This window comes from Oncorhynchus gorbuscha, linkage group LG17, assembly GCF_021184085.1.
Source record: "Oncorhynchus gorbuscha isolate QuinsamMale2020 ecotype Even-year linkage group LG17, OgorEven_v1.0, whole genome shotgun sequence".
Classification (NCBI taxonomy): Eukaryota; Metazoa; Chordata; class Actinopteri; order Salmoniformes; family Salmonidae; genus Oncorhynchus; species Oncorhynchus gorbuscha.
In genome coordinates, this window is record NC_060189.1 from 7,952,236 (window position 1) to 7,967,013 (window position 14,778).

Here is a 14,778-nt window from a genome sequence, read left to right on the forward strand (position 1 = left end):
CGCTTGCAAGGATAGTGATGTTGGCTGGTTCTGTGATGTTTGTGTGATGGATACTGAGGAGTCTTGAGAATGTGTCAGTCAGTGCCAGGCTTGTGAGGCTTACAGTAGGGTAGTAATCGTGGAGGGACAGCTATGGGTCCCGATATGCTTTCAAAGCCTCGCCCTCTAATATTGTTGTCGCATTGCACATCTACTGGTACACAATATGTTGATAGAGGACGTTCTGAGTCCTGCACTAATACAGCCTCAACCATACACGGTGCTCTGCTTAGACATGGCTGAAGTGTCAGCCTCCATTTTCTCTGTCTCGTAAGGAGGAAGGAAGCAGATCGAAGAGGAAGGTCACATGCTGGCATTTGAATGCTGGCGAGGCCCTAGGGGCCTTGGAGACAAGACAACCTGTCTCTGTGGTGGAATCTTTTATTTAGTTTGGGATATTAATATGGCTTTTTTGGGGGGGATATTGGAAAGACTTCCAGAAATATACTTACTTTGCTTTCCGTGGTGAGGCACCCACTTTTTAAAATATTTCCTTTAAGAATTGCTGTCTAGAAATGACAGCTGTGAATGCACCGTGCTAATTTGACAATAAAGACTGAGAATGTTGAGTAGCTGAGTATTTAAAGCCGTTAGAGCAGAGCTGTCCCCGTGGTATTCACGGTGAACGTTAAGAAACTTTTCGTCACTTCACAGTCCCCTGAGGGCGTAAGTCACTCTCACCTCTTAGACCTCTATGAGTGAAGCATGCCAGGAATATTACACCACATTACACCATATTATACTGTAATGAAAAAGGGAGGGAACAGGTCTCGAACCCTCGACCTTCTAGCCCGAAGTCCAGCGCGTTATTGACTGTGCCCGCAAAAGCATGCTCGAGCGGCAGAGTCGATATCCGCGCTTATAAACCCAGGGTCGTTACAATACTATAGTACACCATGTTATACTATATTACACCATGTTATACTATATTACACCATGTTATACTATATTACACCATGTTATACTATATTACACCATGTTATACTATATTACACCATGTTATACTATATTATACCATGTTATACTATATTACACCATGTTATACTATATTACACCATGTTATACTATATTACACCATGTTATACTATATTACACCATGTTATACTATATTACACCATGTTATACTATATTACACCATGTTATACTATATTACACCATGTTATACTATATTACACCATATTATACTATATTATACCATGTTATACTATATTACACCATATTATACTATATTACACCATGTTATACTATATTACACCATGTTATACTATATTACACCATGTTATACTATATTACACCATATTATACTATATTATACCATGTTATACTATATTACACCATATTATACTATATTACACCATGTTATACTATATTATACCATATTATACTATATTATACCATATTATACTATATTACACCATGTTATACTATATTACACCATATTATACTATATTACACCATGTTATACTATATTACACCATATTATACTATATTATACCATGTTATACTATATTACACCATATTATACTATATTACCACATATTATACTATATTACACCATGTTACACTATATTACACCATATTATACTATATTACACCATGTTACACTATATTACACCATATTATACTATATTATACCATATTATACTATATTATACCATATTATACTATATTACACCATATTATACTATATTACACTATATTACACCATATTATACTATATTACACTACTATAGTACACCATGTTATACTATATTACACCATGTTATACTATATTACACCATGTTATACTATATTACACCATGTTATACTATATTACACCATGTTATACTATATTATACCATATTATACTATATTATACCATATTATACTATATTACACCATGTTATACTATATTACACCATGTTATACTATATTACACCATGTTATACTATATTACACCATGTTATACTATATTATACCATATTATACTATATTATACCATATTATACTATATTACACCATGTTATACTATATTACACCATATTATACTATATTACACCATGTTATACTATATTACACCATATTATACTATATTATACCATGTTATACTATATTACACCATATTATACTATATTACCACATATTATACTATACTACACCATGTTACACTATATTACACCATATTATACTATATTACACCATGTTACACTATATTACACCATATTATACTATATTATACCATATTATACTATATTATACCATATTATACTATATTACACCATATTATACTATATTACACTATATTACACCATATTATACTATATTACACCATATTATAATATATTACACCATGTTACACTATATTACACCATATTATACTATATTATACCATATTATACTATATTATACCATATTATATTATATTACACCATGTTATACTATATTACACCATATCACACCATTTCACACAATATAAAACCATATCAGGGGTAAGGGCGGCAGCGTAGCCTAGTGGTTAGAGCGTTGGACTAGTAATCCCTGAGCTGACAAGGTACAAATCTGTTGTTCTGCCCCTGAACATGGCAGTTAACCCACTGTCCCTAGGCTGTCATTGAAAATGAGTATTTGTTCTTTAACTGACCTGTCTAATTAAATAAAGGTTAAAAAAAAAAAATCATACCATATTGTTATTCATACCCTTTCATATCTTAGCCCTTCGTCCATGTACTCAAAAAACATTTTGTCGTTGTGGATTTTTCTTTATTATCAATTGAAAGAAGTCACCGCCTACATGTATTGTAAAGGTGAAGCATGGAAGTTTCTCCACTTATGAGGAGTTGGCATTAGTGCTTTGAAATGTACTATACTGTAGATGTACTACGGCTGTACTTGTTCACCACATAATTCAATAGTTTAATTCTTGTTGTCGATAGGAATGGAGAGTTTGGAATCAAGACAGTCTGTGCCTGGGCCAAAACCATGATGTGGATGCACATTCCCAATTTATCTGGTTTGACAGATAAATACCTCACATCTGGTGAACAGATAGTTAATTAGACGCTTCTGTTTTCTCTCACCGTGTTATTATCATAGATCAGCGACACACATGTTTCCTGCCCATGTCGCCGAACATTCTGAAATATGCTAATTATGATACCACGACACCACAGCAAAGCAAAACACAGAGAGAGATTTTTTTTCTCGGAGGGGTTGGGGTTAGTGTGCTTGTTTATAGGGTTTTAAATGGCTGTCCCTCCCTCTTTTTAGGGACATACTGTCAAATTTCAAACGGTACCATTAGATAGGCGTGGTTCCTTTGAGAGTTACTACTACTGAACAGGCTTGCTAACAGTACGGTACTACACAGCACCGCATACACCAGTAGTAGGAGACACAGGGGTTAGAGGTCAACAATAAGGACATAGGGTGAATCTCAAACATATTTCCTCGATTCCTTGCATCCTCTCTCCTCAAAACCCATTGGAGATTCTCGTCCAATCCGTTTTGAGAAGAAGGGGAGGAGAGGATGCAAGAAATCAAGGAAATATGTTTGAGATTCACCCTATGTCCTTATTGTTGTCCTTATTGTTGACCTATTGTTGACCCTGTGTCCTCCTCCACAGTGAACAGAGTACCTGCCAAGCCCGCGCCTCAGTCACGGTGACCTCTAACCCCTGTGTTCTCCTCCACAGTGAACAGAGTACCTGCCAAGCCCGTGCCTCAGTCACGGTGACCTCTAACCCCTGTGTTCTCCTCCACAGTGAACAGAGGATCTGTCAAGCCCACGCCTCAGTCACGGTGACCTCTAACCCCTGTGTTCTCCTCCACAGTGAACAGAGTATCTGCCAAGTCCGCGCCTCAGTCACGGTGACCTCTAAAACCTGTGTTCTCCTCCACAGTGAACAGAGTATCTGCCAAGCCCGCGCCTCAGTCATGGTGTACGACGACACCAGTAAGAAGTGGGTTCCAATCAAGCCGGGCCAGCAGGGCTTCAGCCGCATCAACATCTACCACAACACGGCCAACAACACCTTTCGCGTGGTCGGGGTCAAGCTACAGGACCAACAGGTAGAGGTACACATACGCACACACAGCAATTGCCATTGTCCGGGGGAATTTGTTTTTGTTCTAGTAATGTTAGTAATTTCAATGGACCTACAAATCTTGTTGTAGATCTGGTGGAAGATTTTTCACACCGCAAGCCTTTACAGACCTCCACCACACTGTCTTTAGTTATAGAGATCATCTCCACCACACTGTCTTTAGTTATAGAGATCATCTCCACCACACTGTCTTTAGTTATAGAGATCATCTCCACCACACTGTCTTTAGTTATAGAGATCATCTCCACCACACTGTCTTTAGTTATAGAGATCATCTCCACCACACTGTCTTTAGTTATAGAGATCATCTCCACCACACTGTCTTTAGTTATAGAGATCATCTCCACCACACTGTCTTTAGTTATAGAGATCATCTCCACCACACTGTCTTTAGTTATAGAGATCATCTCCACCACACTGTCTTTAGTTATAGAGATCATCTCCACCACACTGTCTTTAGTTATAGAGATCACCTCCACCACACTGTCTTTAGTTATAGAGATCATCTCCACCACACTGTCTTTAGTTATAGAGATCATCTCCACCACACTGTCTTTAGTTATAGAGATCATCTCCACCACACTGTCTTTAGTTATAGAGATCATCTCCACCACACTGTCTTTAGTTATAGAGATCATCTCCACGACACTGTCTTAGTTATGATCTCCACCACACTGTCTTTAGTTATAGAGATCATCTCCACCACACACATTCGTTACTAGTTATCTCTATAGTTATGTAAGACATATTTATCTCTATAGTTACGGTACATTGAACTAAGCTGACCATAGTAATTGGTGAATAATGAATGAATGAGTAATTGGCTATCTGTCTCTCAGGTAGTGATCAACTACTCCATAGTGAAGGGGCTGAAGTATAACCAGGCCACGCCCACCTTTCACCAGTGGCGCGATGCCAGGCAGGTTTACGGCCTCAACTTCGCCAGCAAAGAGGAGGCCACCACCTTCTCCACCGCCATGATGTTCGCCCTCAACACGCTCAGCTCGCAAGATGGAGGTGGGACTCTTTCCCGTGTGGAAGTAATCATTCTGTCCATCTGTCTGCCTGTCTGTCCACCCGTTTGTTCGTCCACCTGTCTATTTATGTCACAGTCAGGTTTAGATAGACTGTAGCTAAAACTGATGTGTACTAATTAGCAGTTAATCCTGGCACGTCAGCTACTAATTATCGGTCGAAGTGCAAATCTTTTTATACAGTCATTTCAAGCCTGTATAGCTCCCCTATAATTTAAGGATTGTTGGATTAACATAATATTAGGTTGAACATGTTTAGGTTGTAACAAGAATAATCTATTTTCAGAAACGCTCTCAACCTGTTCAGTTTACACTTGGTCCAGCCAATGACATTGGGGCTGCAGGTGCCAGTCAGTCTGGTTGCTGGGTCGATCTCCACTGAGTTCTACCTCCCTCTGCTGGACATCAAGCTCTAGAGCGATAACAAGGCCAGACGTACTGTATCTCTATGGCTCTGGGTGAAAGCTTTCAGCAGTGTGTGTGGGAATGGAAAGCAAACCATAGAACCCATAGAACCCTGCCAGACTATAAACTCTGTTTAAAGTTGTGTTCAGTAGGGCACATTGTAACAAAACATTTAAAATTGTTATGAAACGGAAAATGGTTTGATAGTTCAAATATAGCCTACCTATTTCACTTATTTATTTGTTAACTATCTACTGAACACAACCCAGGCTAGAGCCCAGGGTGCAACACTTGGATACGTGACCTGGCGATATATGATGGCCGATTGCAGACACTTGTGATAATTCTGTATGCCTGAAAGCGACACTTTCGAAAACAACCATTACAGTTAACCCTGACAACCATTAACATTACACCGCCAGGACAGACACTTGCACACATCAATGTAAAGACCTGTGGTTAGATGAGATGGATGGTGCAGTCTAGTTCATGGCGACATAACTAGACTGTATACGAAACCTTACTCTTAAGAAATAGCACATGGGCCTATCCTGTTACACGTTGCTGCTACTTATAAGCTGTTGGGATGGGGAGTCCGGTGGCGGCCCCATTCCGTCCCCCTAGCCTTCCTATTGGTGCACAGCCTGGCTAAAATACCCATGGAGCCGAACTGTCTTAGACCGCCAAATCTCACATGGCACTCTCCTTTTTTTGGTAAACCTTTTGGGGAACAAGACGGGGCCATGTTGGAGGTGAGCTGAGCTATGGGGCTCCACACGCAAACCTAAGGTGCGCTCCTTCTGTCCAGGGAATGCAGTCGCAGCCGTTTTACTGCTTTATACCTGCTACTGGGGTCCTATCTTGGATCACCCGGTTCGTGGCTAATGCTATTCCAGTAGCCTGGACAGCTGCCTGACTAGAAGCCATAGTTAGTACCACACAGTAATAGCTTGCTAAAGACACTGTAAGAATTGCAGAGAGGGTCTCACGATGAGTCTTACTCCAGAGATGTCACCAGCCACTGTCAGAAGGTGCACTTCTGCGAAGATCACCCTCAGTAAGTACTGTTCCCGTGATGACAGTTGATGCAGGGTAGGTGATAGAGGGAGGGGCTGGATCAGGGCTATTTACTGCATGATGCTGCGGCAGACAATGTGAGGCTGGTGGTATTTGGCAACACCTCTCTCACCTCTTTCATTGTAGGGCTAAAATAGGGAAGTGATGTTCTGGAAATCCCTATGTTGATGTTTAAGCTTAAGCTGTATGCGTTTCTGTTGACTGCCATTTAAAGTTTTCCATTCAACACACATGTGGACTTAAGGGGCCCTAATGGGTCAAAGTAGCTTTTATATTTCATATTTTGGTAGCCACAGCCCCACGGGGTGTTAAGCTGTGGCTCCTGAGGTTTGAAATACTCTTTAATAGCATCATATTTAGCTCAAGAAATCCCAATTAGGCAATTAGGTAATCACCATTTGAGTTAGAGAGTGAGAGAGAGAAAGTAGGCCTTGTTTTGTTCCTTGAGGGCTTCTGTGCACAGGCCTGATCAAGCCCAAGCACTCCCCTGGGGCACTACGTCTCTCACCTCACCATGGCAACAGCCAGGACCCCCTCATGTCAGGCCTCTGTGCTTCATCGTGCACTAACCCAAACTCATTTGACACGTACACAACCTTCCTGTTAGCATCTGTAGATGTGTTGTGTTGATAATAACCCTTGATAGTGTTAATGGTGTTAGCTCTTGTGTCACTAAAATAAAAGCCTTTAATTATGCAGTCAACTAGGCTGTGAGGTTGCAGTTGGCAAGTAGTATTGACTAGAGTGGCCCACGTTGTTGTATTTTAATAGTTGCTTTAAAATATTAGGAAATACTTGACCAGCCCAATACCAACCTAGACCCTACCTAACGTTTAGTTACTTTACCAGCCCAACACCAACCACCAATCTAGCGTTTAGTTACTTTACCAGCCCAACACCAACCACCAATCTAACGTTTCGTTACTTTACCAGCCCAACACCAACCACCAATCTAGCGTTTAGTTACTTTACCAGCCCAACACCAACCACCAATCTAGCGTTTAGTTACTTTACCAGCCCAACACCAACCTAACGTTTAGTTACTTTACCAGCCCAACACCAACCGTCAATCTAACATTTAGTTACTTTACCAGCCCAACACCAATCTAACATTTAGTTACTTTATTGTGTCTGGATCTGGAGGTATGGTATGTCTACCAAAAGAAAGCATCATCTTGTATATTAGCTTTGCAGTGGTTTCATTTGATGGCAAAGGGCATATATTATACATGTTCTTAGCTTCATGTATTCCAAACTAAAACCTGAAAAGACTCAAAATCAAGATCAGGTTGGACTAATTGGCTCATAGAAACCATCATAGATGGACACCAACTGATTCTGGTGAGTATTTTGGCTGTTGTTATGCATTAGCTGCAGCTCTGTGCTCCACTATTAGTATTCATCTTGTCACCTCATCTGGATATGTGCTCAAATGAATTGAATAGTCGTGCAGATAACACATAACCATCAGCTGCTAAGAAGGGGAGTTTAGAGGAGCCGTGCAGATAACACATAACCATCAGCTGCTAAGAAGGGGAGTTTAGAGGAGCCGTGCAGATAACACATAACCATCAGCTGCTAAGAAGGGGAGTTTAGAGGAGCCGTGCAGATAACCATCAGCTGCTAAGAAGGGGAGTTTAGAGGAGCCGTGCAGATAACCATCAGCTGCTAAGAAGGGGAGTTTAGAGGAGCCGTTCAGATAACACATAACCATCAGCTGCTAAGAAGGGGAGTTTAGAGGAGCCGTGCAGATAACACATAACCATCAGCTGCTAAGAAGGGGAGTTTAGAGGAGCCGTGCAGATAACCATCAGCTGCTAAGTAGGGGAGTTTAGAGGGGCCGTGCAGATAACACATAACCATCAGCTGCTAAGTAGGGGAGTTTAGAGGGGCCGTGCAGATAACACATAACCATCATCTGCTAAGTAGGGGAGTTTAGAGGAGCCGTGCAGATAACACATAACCATCAGCTGCTAAGAAGGGGAGTTTAGAGGAGCCGTGCAGATAACCATCATCTGCTAAGTAGGGGAGTTTAGAGGAGCCGTGCAGATAACACATAACCATCAGCTGCTAAGAAGGGGAGTTTAGAGGAGCCGTGCAGATAACACATAACCATCAGCTGCTAAGAAGGGGAGTTTAGAGGAGCCGTGCAGATAACACATAACCATCATCTGCTAAGTAGGGGAGTTTAGAGGAGCCGTGCAGATAACACATAACCATCAGCTGCTAAGAAGGGGAGTTTAGAGGAGCCGTGCAGATAACCATCATCTGCTAAGTAGGGGAGTTTAGAGGAGCCGTGCAGATAACACATAACCATCAGCTGCTAAGAAGGGGAGTTTAGAGGAGCCGTTCAGATAACACATAACCATCAGCTGCTAAGAAGGGGAGTTTAGAGGAGCCGTGCAGATAACACATAACCATCAGCTGCTAAGAAGGGGAGTTTAGAGGAGCCGTGCAGATAACACATAACCATCAGCTGCTAAGAAGGGGAGTTTAGAGGAGCCGTGCAGATAACACATAACCATCAGCTGCTAAGAAGGGGAGTTTAGAGGAGCCGTGCAGATAACACATAACCATCAGCTGCTAAGAAGGGGAGTTTAGAGGAGCCGTGCAGATAACCATCAGCTGCTAAGAAGGGGAGTTTAGAGGAGCCGTGCAGATAACACATAACCATCAGCTGCTAAGAAGGGGAGTTTAGAGGAGCCGTTCAGATAACACATAACCATCAGCTGCTAAGAAGGGGAGTTTAGAGGAGCCGTGCAGATAACACATAACCATCAGCTGCTAAGAAGGGGAGTTTAGAGGAGCCGTGCAGATAACACATAACCATCAGCTGCTAAGAAGGGGAGTTTAGAGGAGCTGTGCAGATAACCATCAGCTGCTAAGAAGGGGAGTTTAGAGGAGCCGTGCAGATAACACATAACCATCACCTGCTAAGAAGGGGAGTTTAGAGGAGCCGTGCAGATAACACATAACCATCAGCTGCTAAGAAGGGGAGTTTAGAGGAGCCGTGCAGATAACCATCAGCTGCTAAGAAGGGGAGTTTAGAGGAGCCGTTCAGATAACACATAACCATCAGCTGCTAAGAAGGGAGTTTAGAGGAGCCGTGCAGATAACACATAACCATCAGCTGCTAAGAAGGGGAGTTTAGAGGAGCCGTGCAGATAACACATAACCATCAGCTGCTAAGAAGGGGAGTTTAGAGGAGCTGTGCAGATAACCATCAGCTGCTAAGAAGGGGAGTTTAGAGGAGCCGTGCAGATAACACATAACCATCAGCTGCTAAGAAGGGGAGTTTAGAGGAGCCGTGCAGATAACACATAACCATCAGCTGCTAAGAAGGGGAGTTTAGAGGAGCCGTGCAGATAACCATCAGCTGCTAAGAAGGGGAGTTTAGAGGAGCCGTTCAGATAACACATAACCATCAGCTGCTAAGAAGGGGAGTTTAGAGGAGCCGTGCAGATAACACATAACCATCAGCTGCTAAGAAGGGGAGTTTAGAGGAGCCGTGCAGATAACACATAACCATCAGCTGCTAAGAAGGGGAGTTTAGAGGAGCCGTGCAGATAACACATAACCATCAGCTGCTAAGAAGGGGAGTTTAGAGGAGTCGTGCAGATAACACATAACCATCAGCTGCTAAGAAGGGGAGTTTAGAGGAGCCGTGCAGATAACACATAACCATCAGCTGCTAAGATGGGGAGTTTAGAGGAGCCGTGCAGATAACACATAACCATCAGCTGCTAAGTAGGGGAGTTTAGAGGAGCCGTGCAGATAACACATAACCATCAGCTGCTAAGAAGGGGAGTTTAGAGGAGCCGTGCAGATAACACATAACCATCAGCTGCTAAGATGGGGAGTTTAGAGGAGCCGTGCAGATAACACATAACCATCAGCTGCTAAGAAGGGGAGTTTAGAGGAGCCGTGCAGATAACACATAACCATCAGCTGCTAAGAAGGGGAGTTTAGAGGAGCCGTTCAGATAACACATAACCATCAGCTGCTAAGAAGGGGAGTTTAGAGGAGCTGTGCAGATAACCATCAGCTGCTAAGAAGGGGAGTTTAGAGGAGCCGTGCAGATAACACATAACCATCAGCTGCTAAGAAGGGGAGTTTAGAGGAGCCGTGCAGATAACACATAACCATCAGCTGCTAAGAAGGGGAGTTTAGAGGAGCCGTGCAGATAACCATCAGCTGCTAAGAAGGGGAGTTTAGAGGAGCCGTTCAGATAACACATAACCATCAGCTGCTAAGAAGGGGAGTTTAGAGGAGCCGTGCAGATAACACATAACCATCAGCTGCTAAGAAGGGGAGTTTAGAGGAGCCGTGCAGATAACACATAACCATCAGCTGCTAAGAAGGGGAGTTTAGAGGAGCTGTGCAGATAACCATCAGCTGCTAAGAAGGGGAGTTTAGAGGAGCCGTGCAGATAACACATAACCATCAGCTGCTAAGAAGGGGAGTTTAGAGGAGCCGTGCAGATAACACATAACCATCAGCTGCTAAGAAGGGGAGTTTAGAGGAGCCGTGCAGATAACCATCAGCTGCTAAGAAGGGGAGTTTAGAGGAGCCGTTCAGATAACACATAACCATCAGCTGCTAAGAAGGGGAGTTTAGAGGAGCCGTGCAGATAACACATAACCATCAGCTGCTAAGAAGGGGAGTTTAGAGGAGCCGTGCAGATAACACATAACCATCAGCTGCTAAGAAGGGGAGTTTAGAGGAGTCGTGCAGATAACACATAACCATCAGCTGCTAAGAAGGGGAGTTTAGAGGAGCCGTGCAGATAACACATAACCATCAGCTGCTAAGATGGGGAGTTTAGAGGAGCCGTGCAGATAACACATAACCATCAGCTGCTAAGAAGGGGAGTTTAGAGGAGCTGTGCAGATAACCATCAGCTGCTAAGAAGGGGAGTTTAGAGGAGCCGTGCAGATAACACATAACCATCAGCTGCTAAGAAGGGGAGTTTAGAGGAGCCGTGCAGATAACCATCAGCTGCTAAGAAGGGGAGTTTAGAGGAGCCGTGCAGATAACACATAACCATCAGCTGCTAAGTAGGGGAGTTTAGAGGAGCCGTTCAGATAACACATAACCATCAGCTGCTAAGAAGGGGAGTTTAGAGGAGTCGTGCAGATAACACATAACCATCAGCTGCTAAGAAGGGGAGTTTAGAGGAGCCGTGCAGATAACACATAACCATCAGCTGCTAAGATGGGGAGTTTAGAGGAGCCGTGCAGATAACACATAACCATCAGCTGCTAAGAAGGGGAGTTTAGAGGAGCTGTGCAGATAACCATCAGCTGCTAAGAAGGGGAGTTTAGAGGAGCCGTGCAGATAACACATAACCATCAGCTGCTAAGAAGGGGAGTTTAGAGGAGCCGTGCAGATAACACATAACCATCAGCTGCTAAGAAGGGGAGTTTAGAGGAGCCGTGCAGATAACCATCAGCTGCTAAGAAGGGGAGTTTAGAGGAGCCGTTCAGATAACACATAACCATCAGCTGCTAAGAAGGGGAGTTTAGAGGAGCCGTGCAGATAACACATAACCATCAGCTGCTAAGAAGGGGAGTTTAGAGGAGCCGTGCAGATAACACATAACCATCAGCTGCTAAGAAGGGGAGTTTAGAGGAGCCGTGCAGATAACACATAACCATCAGCTGCTAAGAAGGGGAGTTTAGAGGAGTCGTGCAGATAACACATAACCATCAGCTGCTAAGAAGGGGAGTTTAGAGGAGCCGTGCAGATAACACATAACCATCAGCTGCTAAGATGGGGAGTTTAGAGGAGCCGTGCAGATAACACATAACCATCAGCTGCTAAGTAGGGGAGTTTAGAGGAGCCGTGCAGATAACACATAACCATCAGCTGCTAAGAAGGGGAGTTTAGAGGAGCCGTGCAGATAACACATAACCATCAGCTGCTAAGATGGGGAGTTTAGAGGAGCCGTGCAGATAACACATAACCATCAGCTGCTAAGAAGGGGAGTTTAGAGGAGCCGTGCAGATAACACATAACCATCAGCTGCTAAGAAGGGGAGTTTAGAGGAGCCGTGCAGATAACCATCAGCTGCTAAGAAGGGGAGTTTAGAGGAGCCGTGCAGATAACACATAACCATCAGCTGCTAAGAAGGGGAGTTTAGAGGAGCCGTGCAGATAACACATAACCATCAGCTGCTAAGAAGGGGAGTTTAGAGGAGCCGTGCAGATAACCATCAGCTGCTAAGAAGGGGAGTTTAGAGGAGCCGTGCAGATAACACATAACCATCAGCTGCTAAGAAGGGGAGTTTAGAGTGTCAGAAAGAATGAAAACAAGGCATCCCAAGTCATCTTCTATCAGAGAGCTGCAGGCTGAGAGAACAAAGGAGAGGAGACAAAACACACACACACACACACACAAAATCACAATCACACACACACAATTACACACACACACATACACACACAAAATCACAATCACACACACACACACAAAATCACAATCACACACACACACAAAATCACAATCACACACACACAATTACACACACACACACACACACACACACACACACACACACACACACACACACACACACACACACACACAAAATCACAATCACACACACACAATTACACACACACACATACACACAAAATGTCACACACACACACTAAATAACAAACTAAATAACTCCTGCTAGGCTGTGTATTGATAAAGCACTAGTACATACATTGCAGTAGTAGGACATTATTTATATTCATATACTGTGTTCAAAAACAGGGGGCAGAAATGTGGTGGGGATGGTTGGCTCTGTTTGATGATGGGATATTAAAATATTCCCCTTTCATGAGATGATGACTGTGGGACATGAAACATGAAACGGTTTGAGGTTGGGAATGAATCATGTTTTAGAAAGCGTTTACAGCACTTTATTCCAAAACCGCAGTGTTTTATTCCAAAACAACTCAGCCAACATCCTCGCCTTAGTTGCTCATTGAGAAGGAGGTGAATTCATTATGATGTCAGTAATGTCAACCCGAAAGCAGAAAACAAAAACAAAATTAGACACTTCAAATGGTTGGATATGGTAGGACAGAGGAATCCTCTGTTTCAGAGGCAGAACTCCAGTTACCCTATGAGCAAAAGACATTGAAAATACTTGGGGTGGCAAGTAGCCTAGTGGTTAGAGCGTTGGACTAGTATGCGAAAGGTTGCAAGTTCAAATCCCCAAGGAACAAATCTGTCATTCTGCCCCTTGAACAAGGCAGTTAACCCACTGTTCCTAGGCTGTCATTGAAAATAAGAATTTGTTCTTAACTGACTTGCCAAGTTAAATAAATTGAAAATTTAGTCTTTCTTGGTTGAAAGGATATTGAAAAGATGTATTTTCAATGCCTTGTGCTCACTGGGTAAGCAGTATCCATATAAAGATGTCCCTCATGCCGAACACACCCAGCGGAAATGACACCCAACAGCAATCTAGTGTTGCAAAGGGGCGTCAGGGGTTTATTGGTTGGTATTCCTGACATGCAGTAAGTGATCTCCCCTTTTATAATAGGCCTCTCTCAGAATAGGCTCTCCTCCTCAGTTAGCTGGGGAAGTAGAGTATGTCTCACAGTCACCCCTTCACACACACACACACCTCTATACACAGTCACCCCTTCACACACACACACCTCTATGCACAGTCACCCCTTCACACACATACACACACCTATATACACAGTCACCCCTTCACACACACACACCTCTATGCACAGTCACCCCTTCACACACACACACACCTCTATGCACAGTCACCCCTTCACACACACACACCTCTATGCACAGTCACCCCTTCACACACACACACCTCTATGCACAGTCACCCCTTCACACACACACACCTCTATACACAGTCACCCCTTCACACACACACACACCTCTATGCACAGTCACCCCTTCACACACACACACACCTATATACACAGTCACCCCTTCACACACACACACCTCTATACACAGTCACCCCTTCACACACACCTCTATGCACAGTCACCCCTTCACACACACACACACACACACACACACACACACACACACACACACACACACACACACACACACACACACACACACACACACACACACACACACACACACACACACACACACACACA

The 14,778-nt window shown here is 43.2% G+C and overlaps 1 protein-coding gene across 3 annotated transcripts in view; it reads left to right on the plus strand.

Moving 5' to 3' along the window:
* Window positions 1–14,778, plus strand: part of LOC124001741 (ena/VASP-like protein) — a 73,604-nt gene that overhangs the window by 33,196 nt on the left and 25,630 nt on the right. For 2 of the 3 annotated variants that reach the window (XM_046308768.1, XM_046308766.1), the window contains exons 2-3: window positions 3,918–4,092; window positions 4,961–5,138. In XM_046308768.1, coding sequence (XP_046164724.1) covers window positions 3,918–4,092; window positions 4,961–5,138 — 353 coding nt within the window. The remainder of the gene's footprint in view (window positions 1–3,917; window positions 4,093–4,960; window positions 5,139–14,778) is intronic. The other variant, XM_046308767.1, reaches the window with a different exon arrangement.